The sequence below is a fragment of the Nipponia nippon genome, unplaced genomic scaffold (assembly GCF_047370975.1).
Source record: "Nipponia nippon isolate SJK-2023a ecotype South Korea unplaced genomic scaffold, ASM4737097v1 scaffold_11, whole genome shotgun sequence".
In the NCBI taxonomy this organism is placed as follows: Eukaryota; Metazoa; Chordata; class Aves; order Pelecaniformes; family Threskiornithidae; genus Nipponia; species Nipponia nippon.
The window spans coordinates 17,845,455-17,863,387 of NW_028262302.1; the positions used below are offsets into that span (position 1 = coordinate 17,845,455).

The 17,933-nt window shown below is 47.1% G+C and overlaps 1 protein-coding gene across 4 annotated transcripts in view; it reads right to left on the reverse strand.

The window, feature by feature from the left end:
• Positions 1–974: 974 nt before the first annotated feature.
• CCDC85C (coiled-coil domain containing 85C) overlaps positions 975–17,933 on the reverse strand; it is a 115,273-nt gene continuing 98,314 nt past the window's right edge. For all 4 annotated transcript variants that reach the window (XM_087746992.1, XM_087746991.1, XM_087746993.1 and 1 more), the window contains 3 exons: positions 11,622–11,717; positions 4,492–4,590; positions 975–2,832 (listed from right to left, as the gene is read on the reverse strand). In XM_087746992.1, coding sequence (XP_087603118.1) covers positions 2,743–2,832; positions 4,492–4,590; positions 11,622–11,717 — 285 coding nt within the window. In that variant the 3' untranslated portion in view covers positions 975–2,742. The remainder of the gene's footprint in view (positions 2,833–4,491; positions 4,591–11,621; positions 11,718–17,933) is intronic.

Genomic DNA, 17,933 nt, shown 5'->3' on the forward strand with positions numbered 1-17,933 from the left:
CCCCCCCGCCGCCCCCCATAACACCCCAAAGTACAGCACTGTCGTGTTCTTCTGCAAAGTCAATGATGCACATCTTACATTGAAGATTCATGCTGCCAAATAGCATCTTAAAGAAACAGGGTATACCCTAAGAGTACCGAGACTGTTCGGCTGACCTACGGGCCACCCTGTACCCCGGCTCTCCAGGATGTGCAGCACTAATGGACCTTAGTTGCACCGCTATTTCTCTTCTAGGTGAGATCTGCAGGTGGAACAAAACAAGCTGTGCTTGAAGTCATTGAATACATTTTGAGAGAGATTTGATAGCAGGGAATATTTGAATGAGAATTACATAGCTGGTGAGACTACTAATCTGATTAGTATAGCTCTTGTCTTGTTGAGCGGACCTGCTAGTCTAATACACGCCTAAAACAGCAAGCACGTCATCAACACAATTAACTCTCTACAAGTGCTGGCAACATTGGCATTGCTTTAGTTAAAATTCACTGACGTAAATTAACCTTGTTCCCAATATGCTTAAATTCTCTGCTTAATCCAGCGATTAGATGTCACCGAAATGAAAATGGGCTTTCAAGCAGATAGATTAAAGTAACCCTCTGTTCGACATTAGATGTTATGGAAGAATGATGCCTCTGTGTTGCATCACCTTTGCTGGTACGAAAATCTCAAGGTACAAATTGTACAGGAGGAAGACAACTAATCAGTGGTGACTAGAAACTGGAGGTCAAAACAAAAAGCAAAGAGGAGGAGATCTGGAATCCTCTAAAGGTGCCTATTTTAAAGGAGAGAGACTCTCGAATGGATTTTCCCAGACTCACTGGCTGTAAATACTGTTAGAGTTAGCTTGCTCAGCGTTCGCTGACTGAGCAGAAGTAAGAAATAAACTGCTGGTGAGTGAGTGAGTGAGTGAGTGAGTGAGTGAGTGAGTGAGTGAGTGAGTGAGTGAGTGTGTGTGTGTGTGTGTGTGTGTGTGTGTGTGTGTGTGTGTGTGTGTGTGTGTGTGTGTGTGTGTGTGTGTGTTTTGGGGGTGGTTCTTGGGGTTTTTTTCCAAATAACCTACTCCTCTTGACTGTTACAGTTTTATTTCTGCAATGAATACTGAAGCGGTGCTTACTCTTACTGGTTACTATGTATTTGGGATGTATTCCTTCTCTGGTTTTTTGCTGCTTACGGAGCTTGGCTCTGACACTCGAAATCCTTCACGCAGGCAGCTAGATCACTGTATACCATGGGACCAATTACCGTTCATACCTTGCAGCGTGGGCTCCTTCGAATTGTATCGGTGCTCCACGTTAATACACCACCACAAGTCAAGACCTCAACTGGTAGAGCAAATTAATTTAAGAGGAAGAACAGCTGCCTGTAGCTGGGACGGATTCTTATGGAGAATGAAAAGAAAGTGATGGTGTTTGAGGTCATTAACTCTTCAAACTAATCATTAAAATCGATGCAACTTTTGAAGAGGAGGCTTTGATCTTTTCACATGCCTGTCTTTAAAATCATTTTACACCAATTATTTTAATAACCAATCCCCGCTTCCTTGGTCTACTGGGAAAGAACATCTAATAAAATACAGGGACAGCTGCTGTGACAACTTGGAAAAGAAGGGGGTCAGATTCTTACGATACAAGCAGCTACTCCACAATAGCGAAATATAAGTCCCATTGTTTTATATACAACCATTAGAAGAAGGAAAAACCCACTTGTTTTGGTTCATTAACAAAAATAAAGCTTGAATGGCAGGAAATAGTCTCACCCGACAGCCCGTGTTTATGGAGATTTTATTCAGCTCTGCAAGGTGGTTGGTTGGTTACCTTACACAGGAACCAGTATAGGTGAAGGATCCAGCAAGAACATTAAAAAAAAAATACCCAAATCTTCCTCACGTGAAAGATGAGCTGCTCTCGAAGATCCTGTGAAAGCCATAAGCACTGTTAGGACGGCAGTTTCTGCTGAATTATTTTGTAGTAAAAGCTTTACAGGAAAAGTGTTGCCATATTTGTAGGGAATACTGGTGTGTGGCTAAGTGACTTCAGTTCATTCACATTACGACTGCAGAAACCTTGTGTCATTTGTTCATGAGAAATAGTTCATTACCAGCTGATACGGAGTCTCAAGCCTTTCTGTACGCTTGTGTGATGAGTACCACCGTACAACGTACAGAGCGGTACCAGTGCTTTCGGCTCGCCACTCAATATTGTACACAGCGCCTCGGGAAAACCGTTGCATGTTATTCTTCAAAATAAGGACCTCCAAAAAAAGCGTTAGCAGCTCAGGCAGTAAGCCAACAAATTCAAATTGCTCTTTCCTTGGAAGGTGCTGCCTGGAGCCACTAACCCAGCTATGAATCATTGACAAGCAGGTGGACCGGAGCGATACAAACTGACTTCTCCGCAGGTTAAGGGTCCTTCTTGTTCCTCTTAGAAATTCTCTCGAGTCAGTTAATTCTACAAACAGACCATTACCACAAAGCAGGTTTGAACTACAATACAAATGATGCAAGTCTGGCATTGTTGGATGGTTACCCGTTGAACAGCAGTTCCAGAGCACCACAGCCTGGAAATCAGGCCTTTAGCTGCCATATTTACACTATTGTTACAAAAAAAGCCCCCCCAAAAAAATAAAAGGAAACCCTGAAAAAAACTCAACCCCAACTCCCAAAGAACAGGCAGCCAGAAACGCTGAGCTCTGCCTCTTTAGTCTTCACAGAATCCACCACTTCCAGCCTCCAGGACGGTGCTCCTACAAGGGACCCTTGAACTGGTTTCCCGAAAGATGTTGCCTGATGGAGGGTTTGGAGCTCGCCGCATCACCCAGCTTTCGCCAGACAACCTGTAAGGAAAAAATAAAGGGGTGGGGGAGAGAGAGACAGGGATTAAAAAAAAAAACCAAAAAACCCAAAGCCTCCGATGAGCTGCAGTATTTTCGTAATTGCAGTCGAAAGTCAAACAAGCAGCTGTTTCCTAGAGCTGGGCTGTAATTCTCAGCAGAGCCACTGGATGGCATCAGTGCACCAGTTTCCAAGGGAAAAACCATTGACGCATTTTCCTAATTAGTCTGTCTGGAAATTAGAACCATTTTTGCCTGGGGTGATAGTATAAAATAAATACACTAGGTTCAGAAGTTAAGTTCAATGGTAGGTCAGCCATGCCATGCTTACAGAAATGATGTTACCATGAACAGAAAAGATAATGAAAAAGATAATGATTAAAATTATATACATATATATATTTATGACTTTCTAAAAACATACATTTTATCACTCTAGGGCCACTGGGGTAAGGGAGGCTTTTTTTTTTGTTTTTTAATAAGAAACTGGAAAGCACTTCATAGCTGCCTTGAGTCTACATGAAATGAATATTTAAAGAAAAAACAGCTGATGAGACACAAACAGAAATGAGTCCATTTGGGAGGACAAAATTACGGTGCCTTACCCTTCTCCCTGCATGGCTACAAGGGAATGTGGCTCTAAGCAGACAAAATATCCTAAAAAGCAGGCCCTCCTTCACTCTGGTCTTGGCTTTGCTCATAGGGCTCCAGCAACCAAAGTGCAGTGCCTCAGCCCTTGCCAAGGATGCTTGCAATGATTCAGCTCTGCAAGATGCACTTGTGTTCTTTACACCCTCTTTTTAGGGTTGAGGTGGTTTTCAGAATTCAAACGTAAGGTTAGGCTCCTCTCTGCTGCTGTGAGGCACTAAACGATGCCACTTGGGCTGACCTCCAGTGTGGACTCCTAAAGGAGAAGGCTCCATAAGCATCCTTCTCCCTGCTGCGGGCACTGCTGGTGCTGTGGAGCAGCACATCCCCGACTGCAGGCGACATGCAGCTTGAGCCATGTTCTAGCAGAAATCCCAAACTCTTTGCTCAAAGCCAAAGTGCGGCCAAGGTGCTTTGAAGCTGGAGGCAGTGCCACAGCAGCAGACACCGCAGAGCAGAGGTCTGGTCCAAACGCTCACCGTACAGGACCCGGCAAGCTCAGTTAACAGTGTGGCTGCCCAACATGTCGGCAGTGCTAAAAGCACCCCGCACACCATAGCGCTGTTCAAGGGCTTCGGACACGAATATTCTCTCTCTCATGTTGTCTTATGGTTTAGGCTTAAACCCATTCAAGCTGTATAGCTTTAAAGATAGCAACCAGTTGCTGCTCAGCCCAAACCAAGTCCCTAAGGACACAGTTGGAGTCAACTGCTAACAGGACTCTACAAGCCAGGGAGAGCCCTTTGCACCGCTCTCGGTCAGCCAGACTAGCTACTCTGCACCCTTGAAGGCAGCAGAGTGGGAAGTATTTGCTGAGCCAAAGCTGAGCTGTTCAGTGAGCAGGGCACTCGGGTTACTGACACCCAAAGCAGTGGTCAGCAGAGCCTCCACTCCTCCTTTGTGCCTGGGGATCTCGCATCAAACAGGGCCTGTACGCAGCAGACCCCTGCTCCTCTGTACTTCTAACAGAAGACCAGGAAATAAACCCCTAGAGTTGCTGAGAGGAGTTATTACATTGCACATTTCACGAACGATCGCCTTCTCCTTTTCACTCAGGTCTTCTTCATAGTTGTCTTGCATTTGCCTGTCCAAATTTTCATGGACCTCAAGGACCTACAAAAAACGATATTATAAAAGCATTATGCCCCTCAAATAATTAAGTGTCCCTAACAACCTCATTAACCACTATTTAAATTGGCAGGATTCACAAAGCCTTGACAGTTGGAGCACTGCAAAGACGAGCATGACACCAAGTCGGGCACCTCCATCCTCCCCCTTCGCTGGTGACGGCATGCCTCTGTCCCACCACCTGCATGGCGTGGCTGCCACCACAGTCCTGGGCGACCGTGTGATAATTGGCAGCAAGTTGCCTGTACCCACAAACACATCTCTTCCAGGAAGGCTGCTGGTGCCCCCCCCTTCCAGGCAGCTCCCCCAAGGCAATCCCCCAGCAGCTCATGCTCCCTCCATTCCCCTCTTTCGCAGGAGCGGAGCTTCTCCACTGCCTTCTACTAACCTGGGTCATGAGGCAACTGTGGCCAGCCCAGACCAGCAGCTTTTAGGTCTAAGAGGGTTTTAGCCATCAGAGAAAGAGGCAAACAGAGGTTTGTACCACTGAAAAGCAGAGTATTACCCACTGTGCAGCTTAAGTGTGTGGTCTCCAATCAGCCATGGACTTTCAGATCTTAAACAGACACGGCCAATTTCACTCACCTTTTGGCTGAAAATTGTTTTTAACCCATTTAGTTTCTCAAGGGAACCCCTTGGAGGCCCACGATGACAGTGAGCAAGAGACGGGCTGTTAGCACAGAGCCCTGGGACTCAGATCCCAATTTGATTCCTGGCTCTTACCCACTCCCTCTTTGAGCTGGATGCAGCCAGGCTGCGAAGGGGATGGGAACAGGACTGGGAAAAAAAATATTGCCTCCCAGGACCCCGCATGCGGATTGCAGTCCTCTGAAGGCGCCATCCCCACCGAGTGCTGAGTGCTGTGACGAATCTGGATCACCCTCTCCTTGTGCCACAGACGCACTCTGAAGATGGAGATAATCACCTCGACTCCCCCAGCTTTACTTTAATCTCCATCAGCACTGTTCCCACTCACAGCGTGTGCCCCGTAAAGGTGAGGGAATAGGTGGCCCCTGGCCAGGGCTGGCACACACACCCGCACCCGGGATTGCAGCCACAGCTACAGGGTAACATTTACCGGCTGCTCACCGAGTTCAGCTGGTACAAACGCTGATGAATACGGGCCATACCCACAAAGTGCTGGGGCCAGGCCTGCCTGGTCCTCCACAAGCAGCTCCGTTCTGCTGCCTTTCCTCTCACGCCTGGCTACAGGCAGCGAGCCCAGGTACATGCCTGCAGCACCCTGCCCGCGGGAGCCTCTGGAGGTGTGAGGCATCGTCTTTCCTTTCCCTCCTGCTCATGACTACGGGGCTTTTCCTATGATATTAACGGGAGGAAAGCACTGCAAAAAATGGAGACGTGGCTGCAAAAGCATAGGAATAGCTTGAAAGAGGGGGCTGGGAGGTTTGAGACTCTCCAAGGAGGCTCTGCTCTGCGGCTCGGAGGGTATCTCCAGCAGGCGCTCCCGGATCTGGGAAGAGCCAGGTTTCCTTGCAGAGACAGAGAGGTTACAGCTCCAGCACTGACACCCCAGACCTGGCACATCCAGTGCTCGTGTTCATGGGCCCCCTGGACGCCACTCAGCCTGATGGCTGGGCCACACTTGCAGATTTGCCTTGGGAAGACAAGTAGATGCGCTGTGAAAGCAGCTCAGGACACTGCAAAAAAATAGTGGAAACATCCTGCCTGTGACTTCTTTTCTTAGATTTCAGGCTGACAATGTTTGAAAATTGAAAAAGTCTGATTTTTAACCTCTTCCTTCTAAATAGCACTTGGAGACATATTCCCCAAGCGCTGATCCCCAGGCCACACATGGCTGGTAAGATGCAGCACATCCACGCAGTTGCTGTGTCCCACCACGTGCTGCCCAGCCCCGCACCAACGTAGCAGCTGGGCGCCAGCCCTGGCCCCCCACGTCCCGCCTGGGGCACGCACCGTCCCGGCCACCCCCGCAGAGCACCGCCAGGGCGGCAGTGCCTGGCTGCAGCCAGGCGGTCCCTCCATCACAGAGATGAGGCTGCCAGGGGCTAAAGGCAGCCTTTGCTTCCCACTGGAAACACACTGACCCACAGAATATCCTCTCCAACGCATCCGCATGCTTTCAGACAGCTCCTCCGGACGGGCATGTTGCACAAGTTGGGCATATCACAGCGCAGGACTGCCTTGAGATGTTACTGCTGCATCTGTGCTGACCTACAGACCTCACCCAGGGCTTTGCCACTGATGAGCAAGGTGGTCAGCTCAGTGCGCAGGGTCAAAGCTCCTGGAATCACTCAACGCCATCAAATAGCACGTGGTCTTATTCACCCCAATACATCCACACGCATATAAAGCTGTACACCAGGTGTATTTGTGTGTATAAATATTCCTACACCTCCTAGGGAAGTACAGAGCTAGATGCAGTGCCAGGATGGGTTTCACCCTTTGCTGAGGTATACAGCACCGGCTGCTCCACGAAATGGGATACCAGGGTAGATTATCCCCCAGTCTGCCTCGGCACAGCAATCCTGCTGTACTTGAACTGCGTTGCAAACAAAAATAGGTCATTCTCCTAGGGCCCTTAACCTACTTCTAAAATGCACCAGCTAGTTTAACCAACATAGCTGGGACCAATCTTTGCACAAATAAGAATTATCCGCGTCCTTTCTAAGAGGAGAGGAAGGGCAAGAGGGATGCAAAAAGCATGTACGTGCTGACAAAGAGAGCGTCTGTTTTTTGCTAAAGAGGAGGGAATTAATTATTGATCCAGCTGGACTTGCACATCGAACTCGCTCGTCTGGAGTCAGTGTGCCTCCGACGCCTGGCTGCAAAGGCAGCAGCCTGCAGGATCACATCCCCCTGCAGAGCGCCAGGGCTGCCTGGCTGGCAGCGAAGCAGCGGCTGTGTCCACAGGGCAAGTGTCAAGGATAACCACGGTTCAGATTAGTTAAAGGCCACATCAGCTCCAGCCTCTGCTTCCACCAGCCATCAATCTTGCAGGCACAAGAGTCTCAGCAGACAAAAATAAACCTTTTTTCTACAGCTAGTGCTTAAACTAAAACCACATTCCTTACTCCAGGAGGTGTGGAAGGGTGGCGCAGCCCATTTCTTTCAGTGGAAATGTCTTTGAATGGTGTAAACCAGAGAGACCTGGAGCTGAAAGCTCAGCAGATGGAAGTTATGGTTGTATTTCATTTCTAAATGACTTGGGACTCATTTACCCTGGAAACCATCCTGCTCCCCAGGCCCACCCCACGTCTGGGTAGGCACTATGTAAAGATGTGTTAGTGTCTTGGGTATGGGAAGAAGGGGTTCGGGGGGGATAAAACTCAACAGCCTATCCTGGAAAGGCATCCTGGAAAAAAATAGACTCTGGAGAGTGAAATTACCTCCTGAAGGAAGACAGGAAGGCCTCTTAGTGCTGATCCAGCCCCAGTCATTCTCAGATCCTGCCAGGCACCACCTCAGTTGTTTGGGAGGACCAAGTTAATGTTCCTCCGATTACACTGCTGGGGACTATGGATGTGCCTTCGCATAAATTGTCTGTGGCCCAGCTGAAGTTCAAGGACTGTGAATTCAGTGTGGATCTAAGAAACTGGGGTATATCCTCCCATGATTTCTGCCACATCCCAACCCAGGAGCCTACAGAAAACAGACAAGTGTACCCTGGGCTCAAAGCAGCTCAAGCCATCCCCTCCTTTTTATTCTTCATCAGGCTGCACTGACAGCACTTGGCCCTTTGCAGACACACCGGCACTATGTGATCTCCCTGGGTAAAACGCCAGCCAGCGAGGGAAGCCTGCCCCGCTCAGGCATGGGGCAGTTCCCCATGCAGGGGAATGGGGCTGGACTGGGTAACACTGCTCTTCTGCCTGGGGATGCCATCTCCTGAAGACAACCTGGGCCTCACTCTCAATGAGCACACTGGCTCGTCTGGCTTTCTCCCTGCCGATATGTAAACTGTGAGGAACACCTCGGGTATATTTAGTTCTCCTTCATGACTGCACTGACGTCTGTGACCAAGGCAGTGTCACCTCAAAGTCACCCAGTCCATCACATCCACCTCCCTGTTGACTTGCTATACTGGCCCTGCATAACCACGCAATGCATATTTAAAAAACAAACAAAAAACGCCCACCAAAGAGTCGGGATGACTGCAGTAAAGCTTTGGAAGGGGAGCTGAAAGTTGAGGTAAGCATTTCTGTACCAGGAAGCACTCTGAGATTGAGGGATGCTTTCTGAAGGGTGCAAGCCTCACTGATTTTGTTGATTTATACGTCAACTGGAATGGGGCTGGAGTGCTGGGGAACATGGCATCCTGCTTCTGCAAGGGAACAGTCTATATGCCCTGCTAGGACTTTTCCCTAGTTTTGGCAGGGCCAAATCCTGCCTTATCCAACATCAGTGGGAGTGATTGATCACCTGCTCGATGGCTCTGCGCACATGGGAGAGGTCCGGGCTGCTGCTGCGGGGGGGCTGGGTTATAGGCTAAATGTCGTTCTTGTACGTTTGTCTCCTCCTCACCTCCCCACGTCTTTAGCAGGTTTGCTCAGTTCCTAAGAAAAGTGCTTTGATGTTCAGCGAGATACTGAGCTGTAGCATATGTACCTTTTACTCTCGTTAACAAAAACAGCTGTTAGGAGTGCCAACCTGTCATCTTGCTCCTTATTTAGTAGGTGCAAATAAAAAAAAACTATTTCAGAAGCAAAAATAAAGAAAATCCCTAAATGTGCTCAAGGAAGAACTTACTTATGCTAAATGGCAGGCAACACTTCAGCCACATAGCTAGCGTTCAGCTGCCGGAAAAAGCCAAGGAAAAAGCCTAGGGGACATTACATAGATGGTCGCAGACAAAGGCAATCCAGAAGCCCTGCAGTTCCATGCAGAGTACACAGCCCCTCAGTGACCTTTGCTTGGGCACAGAGCCGCATCCTTGCAGCCACACCACTTCTGGGCAGACTTGCGTTCAAGCAGCCCACAAGACAAGCAAAGCCAACTTCCAACTGTCCTTGCCTTTCCTCGTGGTAAGGAACTAGCCTGCTACAGCCATAAGGACTTCTTTACACAACCAAGAAGGGCTTTTTCTAATATCTGGTGTGCTATAGCCAAAGCACAAAGTCTTGTTTGTAGGCTACTTCTTCTTCTCCTCAAGGGAGGGTCATGAGCTGTACCACAGGCAGTGAGGGTCTAAGCTGGTAGCTGCATCCAGTTTCCCACATGCAGGGGCTGGCACTGGAAAAACTGCCCAGTCCTGCAGGGTGCAAATAAGACCTACTCCATATGCTACAGCATGCCATGGCCAAAAAACATTATCTTCTAGCCAGTTTAAGATCCGCAGCTGGAGACCAACAGCCACAATTTCACTGTGCCACAAGAAGAGAGGAGGAGAGATTGAGACCATGACCAGTTTGCTCAGTCTTTTCCATTTCCAGCTGATCCTTGGAAATGGGCCACAGGATGAAAAAATAAACACCTTTTCATCCTTCCCTGCCACACTGACCTACAGGAGAATTTCCTCCTCGCTTCAAATGTGAGAATATTTTTAACTCTAAGTGTGTGAGCAGGACACATCGTGTGAGATCATTTTATGCCCCATGAGATGTGACTGCTATGCCACCTGCTTCCTGACCCAGCCGTGGCACCTTCCAGGGTTTTGAAGACAGACAAACATACCCCACCAGCCAAATTATGAAACTGCAGAGGAGAATTCCTTCCAGCCCTTCTGGAGAAATGTTACCCACAAGCGCAATGCAGCACAGTACAGGATGCACACAACACAGGATAGTACAGAATAGCACACAACAACAGAACCATTCACAGCAAGCAAAGAAGAAACTTTTCTGGAAAACACAGGACAAATATATGTAGGCAAGTGAACTGCCACTTGTGTGGTCAGGGCTCCTTTGGGAACTAATGAAAACTGTACTAAAGGTATTTTTTAATCCTTGACGGTGCTGGACACCCTTCTCTTAAGATCCAATGAGATACAATCTGGGCGTATAAAGCCTCAAGTAAGCTGAAAGCTCAAAGCTGCAAGCAACATCTGTGCCATTTATTTAGCTGTCAGATGTGGAAACGTACAAAGCAAAGAGCTTTGTAAGCACCAGTCTCCAGGTCTAGGACAGTCTAAGCTAGTGCTGATGCCACTGCTGGACCTTTTTTCCAGCTATGACCATGGGGAGCTGAGCTCCAGAGTAGCCATCCCAGAATCCTCCTTTGATTTGATGAAAGCTTTTTAACCCTGTACAAAATTCTTCAGCTTCAACAAATTCGAATCTATAAATCAGTAAATTCCAACCAGCGCCTAATTTAGTTAGAGACTTTCCAGCCATCCCTATGGCACCTTGGAAAGGATTTGTGCTTCTGTGTCCCGTAGATACTCAGAAGTCACTTGCTTAACTAGTTAAACATGTAACACCAGGGTATTACGTTTTTCCTGCTAATGGATGGTCACTAGGACTTTAGAACTGCCGTGAAATCGCAGTGCAAGTTTTCTCCTTTAACTCAGCTAGCAGTGTCCTATGTTTTTTATTGCCGACAGTCCTGACTTTAATCCCCGCTGATGATGCACATATCTACATGGGTATGATGCCATGGTTTTCTGTGTATTTACATAAAATAAAGTCTTTCTCCTTTAAGAAGACTGCTGCAGGATTTTCAATACCAAAACATATGTAGCAATCACAGTTTTTGTGTCCCTTTTAAAAACAGCATTTCGATCACCGCTGTCACCCCAGAGACCCAGTTTATGCAGGACTGATGAACAGAAAGGGTAACCACCACCTTCAGCATCAGCAGCTTGTGTTGGAGGTTTCCACCCAAATAAATAGTCATGCATGATCTTGCTTAACTCTGCAACTATTTGAAGCAATGATTATTCATCATGATACATGTGCTGGTTACTGATAATCTGCCTGAGTACTGACTTTCTGTTTCCAGTTGTTGTGTTTCCACAAGAGCAAACGTCCAGTTCTGCCACTTTGGTGTTTGTTGCATGACACCACACCGCGCTGCACGGCTGTGTGTGGCATCCTTACCTTCATGGCATGCACAACAGCTTCTGGTTTCTGACCAACAGGGACATATCCTGCTGCAGGAGAAGATGCAAGATCAGATGTCATGCGAGCTGGTCCCTGTCGAAGTAAGAGAAGATATGCTTTAATTCCCTTTGGGTGATTTAAGCAAGGAGGAAGAAAATACCCAGAAAATTTGAGCACTAGCTTCTCTCAAATTCAATCCCCTTCAGCCACTTGCAAAGACAAAAGGCACCACTACCCCTTTCTCACAAGTCACTTGATTTAATGCCATTTAAGCCTACCATCACTCAGTCTAGATGTACTCAGGCAGGAGATCACCCTGGTTTAAAGTTAAATTGATTCAAGAAACATTTTTTGCTCACTTAGGATAACTTTCTACAAGGACAAGATCAAACAGTTCTTATCCTTCTAGCCAAGGGAGCAATGCTAACAAGATGATCTTCCAGCATAAAGCGGTCATTTCTATGAAGCTGCATTCATGAAAGAAACAGTTGGCATAACTTCATTGCTTTTCTGGCAACATTTTCACACAGACATCAAGTACCAATCTTCAGCTACAGAGAAAATTGTGAAGGCAACCTTAAAACAAGCAGATGTCCAAACCTAATGTTGGCTGGGTTTATTTCCAAAATGCTGGCCAGTTCTTCTGCACGAAGGGTCCCATTGGGAAAGATGCCGAAATTATACTTTACAAAAGATTTCTACTGTCCAAACAGCCTTGTAAGCACTTTTCATAGGGCTTTCCTTTTTTAAAGGCATCCGACTTGGATTATGAGAGACACAATATCTTTATTCAGTGAGATGCACCCTGCCTGTCCCTAATATTTGTGCATTGCTTTGTAGCAGTGGGAGAAATCAACAATGAAACCATTGACCAAACTCGTATTTAGTCTTCACATCCTTTAGGCAACACAAAGAATGATCTTACTGGGGGCCTCTGAAAGCAAATTAGGATGGCAGAGCGGCATGTAGCACCAGCACAGGAACGCTTTCACATACAACACACGAGGCACTCCATTCTCATCTTTTCCACGTTTAAAAACACAGCATGTTTTATGCTTCATCTCATCGCTTTGCCTTCTAAGCCAAGACCAGCAAGCTAGTCGTGCCAGAAAGGAGGACTAATGGAGGGGTACTTCACCACCTCTCGCTCTTCCAAATGTTTTAATTTGTGGGGGCCTTTTTACTAACAAAAGTGTTCATGTGCATACATTAAAGAAAAAGATGGGCCAACCATTAGGCTACAGACAAAAATGGAGCCTTTCATGCCTAGGCCACTGATCTGTGCTTAACCCATGTCATGACCAACAGCCATTTACCCATAATAGCGACCGTCATGAACTGAGTTGCTGGTAATACAAAAACTTACGTCTGAGATGCAGGCATCTCAGAAAAAGGAAAATTAGACTTGAAAACTCCACAATAATTCTCCAAGGAGATTTAACAGACTGCTGAAGCACAGAGACCAAGAGACACTGACAGGCTGGGCATGGTTCTGGACCTGCTGGCAGAGGGTTACAGCTTGCTGGAGCTGTGGCCAACTGGGGACATGTCCTCAGGCACCCCGTCCATAACTTCACACAGAAAAGGCAGAGGCTGGGGAGGAAGCACCAGGGACTGGGTCCAACCAGTCTACAGCTGCAACTTAAGACTGCAAAATGCGTTACGAATTTCTCACAGGGCTGGTAAATGCAACAGAGTCCTTCCAGAATCAGTCTCCCACAGAGGTCAAAGACACCAATACACACATCATTCCTCGGGCTTCAGCGTGAAAGCTGCCTTCTTTCCATAAATGACCAAGATCATGACAACTGAAAGCAGAACATTCAGGAGTTTGTGGCTGTGAACCATACTTGATATGGATCTTACCCCACGGCCCTCTTTAGAAGTAACACAGGAAATACCAAGCAAAGGCTAACGTCGAATATTTCTTCTGACTTGAGAGTAATATAACAAAGTGAAAGGAATTCTGCTGGACACTGCTGCTGACAACATTTTAAATACGGTTTTCTGACCGAACTGGAGTAGATCACGAGGTCTCCTGTATGACAGGCAGCGGCAGCTTCTCCTCACAGAACTGAAGTCACTAATGAGCTACAAAGCATTTCCATGATCGTAATCACTCTCACAATTATTACAGAATACAAATTAAACCAGAATGATTAGAGAGCAATGTTTTCTAAAGAGCTTGATCATACTTAACTGATCACCATACTGACACGATAAAAGTAATCTTGCAAGCATGGGGATGCACTGGATATATCATATCACAGAAAAAACACTCAAAGGGTCACTTTCCCTCTCAGACGAGTGGCTGAAATTCGGCAAGGGCAATCAGCTGAGCTCCACCTGAACATAGGTAGAGAATTTGACTCAAGAAGACAAAAAATAATGTTAAAGAATGAGGGATGCAACAAAGGAGGTAGACCCAAAGCTTGCTATTGGAGTCTCAGTAATAGATGACGTCATCTCTAAAATAGGCATGATCCTTTAGCTTGGAAGCCAAAACCCCCAGCCAACTGAAACAGATGTCCAAATCGCTGAGCGCAATCGTCAGCAATGGCGAGTGCACCAAACGACCACGCTGCAGGCCCGCTATGCCCCAAGTCACAGAGACCTCCCCACCATGTGAGACTGTTACTACACAAGGCCAAACATGCATGTGAAGAAAGTGGGGGAGCAAGCAAGCATCTCACCAACATCCCCGTTCTTTGCAACTGCAGGATGCAACACGTAAAAATACCCACTCTGCTAAGGGTGGCTTAACATTTATCACTACACTTAGTGCTTTTTGTGCAGTTGCACCCTTAGAAAAGGCTCTTTTCAGACACACACGGAGTCAGAGTTTTATAAAGGGGGGTAGGTGCTTCATTCCCACTGATTTCAGTGTGGTTCACCAAAAAAAAGCTTCAGCCAAGCTCCTATCAGCTTCCTGCACAGAGGCATACATAAAGGAGGCCAGAAAAGAGGGGACTGTAGTCAGCAAGGAAAGAAATGACAACATATCCAGCAGGATGCATGGCCAGCCTTTGGAGGATGGAGGAGAGGAAAATGGGCAGAGTTCACCGATAGTGTTAGCTGAAGGGGAGGAAATAGAAGGAACTGGAGATAAGGTCAAGGTTGCTGGACTGGAAAACTGCCAACAGTGGGAGAGAAGGGAGGGAATGGGAAGAAAGAGGAGGATGTGCATTTTACCCAGCAGGAAACCAGTTGAGATGAAATGCAGGGGAGGGAGAACCAGAGAGGAGATTGGAAGGGCAGGAGGGCAGGAGGGAGGGGGAAATCTCAGGAAGTCAGTGTTAAGGTAGGAGCTGAAATCACACAGATGGAGGAGATTCCTCATGCCTAAAATAGATGCATTTGGAAACCGTGGGTAAGAATCACCACAGCCGCACCCCAGCACTCTAACTCAGGTACTCTGAGGACCTCCATCACTGCAGAAACCCATGCCCTTCCCATTCCCTATAGCTGACATTTTCACAGCCATAGGAACACGACTGACTCAGCACCCTGACGGACAATAATAGCAAGGTTAATCTGGTTACATCCTAACAAGCAGAAATTGTCCATATAGGCGAAAAGCAATACAGTGTGTTTTGGGACATGCATCACTCTCAGTTTCCTCTCCCTGTCTGGTTTTGTCAAGCATGCACTCTCTGTATGAGATGGACATCTGGCTTTTCCACTTGCTAGGTTTTCATAGCATTTGGTAGCTCAGAGATGGTTCACTCTTCATCCTCAGACATGTGGCTGAGGTGTCACATAATTATATAAATGAATGATGCTAAAAGACAGCTCAGAAGTCACCAAAAAGGATGCCATTATATTTATAATAAAGCTGTTGAGAAATACCATCTTGATCATTTTTCTAGTTTACTTCTGCTGAGGCTGAATCTCAGCAGAATGAGAAGCTGAGTCATTTCAAAATGCGAAGTTTCTTATTCTCTTTGGCCCCACTAGCTTTGGAGCTGCTCCAGGTTTACAGCAGCAGAGACAAGACTGGAAGTTAGCTTGTTTAACTCATCACTTATACAAGGAATTTGTAATTCAAAAAGAAAATAACTGTACATCTATGTTGTGGTGTCAAATGGTCACCTGGGTAGAATTACATTGCACACCGCTTTCTGTTTCATCCACAGCCACAGTTACACCGCCAGAAGAAAGAGCTGCCCGGTGGTGACATTACCAGCCTAATTAAGAGTGGGGGGCTGTAAGTTATGTATCTGACACGCTGGAGTTCCCGAGTGCTTGGAGGAAGCACCGTATCTTCCCTATGCACAGGGTCTGTTGACCACTGCACCTCTGAGACCCAGAGACCCTTCTCCAAGATATGTATTTAAGAAGCAAAAGTCCCAGGGAATCAAAGGCTGTGTGTGACCCATCCGATGCTTCCTAAGTAAGTTGGTGCTTTTGCTGCTCTGCAAACCACCGTGGCAGTTCAGAGCATTCGAGACCGCTGTAGCGTGGATCTCTGATGAGTTCAGCCCTGGAAAGAACAGCCTTATCTCTGCTGCCGGGACAGCTCTGGGACTGCAGTGTTCCAAGAGGCTCCTGGTGAGGCCCTTCTGCATCCCTCATGGGAGGCAAGTGCCAAGTACCCACATGCCCAGCCCCTCTCCCAGTGGGGAAACCATGACAAGAGCTATTCCTCTGCCGCCTCTGTGCAGACAGCAGTACTGAAGCACCACTGAACACATTTCCCTTTCAGCCCTCACCTGCTCCTCCATTTCAAGTAGATCAGCGCTGGATATTTGCTGGTATCTGTGATGGGACCAACGCACTTCTCAGAGCTTATTGTTGCCACGTAGCATAAGCCCCCCCCCCCCCATCCCACCAGCCCCACATTGTGCATGCCCAAACCACAAATCCACCAGAGAAGCTCAATTCGGTTCGAGACCCTCCCAGAAGCCTCTCACTGTAGCCTGTAGGGCTTGTGGTTCAATCTCCAAGCCTGTAAGGAGACTCACAGTCCAGCTGCAGCATTAACAGACTAAGAAAAGAGAGAGGAACTCCGCAGTATCTCATGCCAGAGCATCTTTGAAGCAATATGCTACACACAGGGGATAAATCCCCCAGTTCTCTGTCTCTAAGAATGACGCTTGATCCGGTGACAGCCTCAAATCCAAAGCAGAAAACAAACTAAACCACACCAGCCCCATCCACTGCCCTGGCCCAGAAACCGAAGATGATCAGCAAAGCAACAGCACGGATGTGAGAAGAAAAATCCAAAGACCACAAATACTGCCAATGACCCTTTTTAATCTGACACCAAAAAATGAAGAGCAGAGGCCTCAACTTGCAGCTGCTGGAGAACATCTGCTGCTCTGTATCAAGCCACAATGGCATTGCCACTGTCTAAGACCAAGTTGCCTAATGAGTCCTTGCTGGCTCTATCTGGTTGCATCGGATGTGGTCCAGCACAGATGCTGGCAAGCACCGCCCTCGATACTCCATTCCTACATGTTTGGAGGAACAAAATTAATAGGACTTTCTGTAATAGGGCATGCTGGGAACGCCTGATAATGACACACCTCCACAGAGGCAAAATAAGGCTTAAAACATGAACATTTCTTAATAACAGTGGGAATGCTTTGGAACCCAAGAAGAAAAGAGCCTAACTGGGGACGACGTGTCTGCTCTTTTAGAGGTTTTGGGTTGGAAATCTCAAAAAGGAACAAAGAAATTTCAATAAACAATTTCTCCTTGATTCCTCCAGGGATCTGAAAGGACACGAGACCTTGGTCCTGCCATCAGTTTTCAATCTCTTTCTGCTCAATTATATTCTGTCTTTTAATGACATCCTTTCCTCCTTCAGCTCCGAGAGAGCTATTCCTGATCTGCAGAAAGACTGCAAAAGACTAAGTTTCAAAACCCAGAAGAGAACGTCACGCTGAATTCACTTCACCTAACAGTCACAGCCCAGGCACTGAGGATGCTTCAGACCAACGTGGAGCATGTGAGCAAGTGTTAATGCTTCTGAACCTCACATTTTGTCCTTGCCCTCTATTATGATTTTTGTCTACCATTTCAAAAAACAAGCAGACACTGAGGGTTCAAACTCGATTAAATAAACCACACTTTTCTAATGGCATACCTCAGACAACATGAAAGCTAAATGGAGTCATATCAGACACTGTGAAGTTTTTATTGCCGAGACAGAACAAGGAAAATTACATTATAGGCAGGCACTGCCAGACAACTCACAATAAAATTCCCAGGGATGTCTATTTATCTCTCAGTGGTTTTGTTTGCAGCCTGCTTACCCAGGTCTGAATTATACTTGGGCGCTTCCTTAGCACCCGTCACCATCCA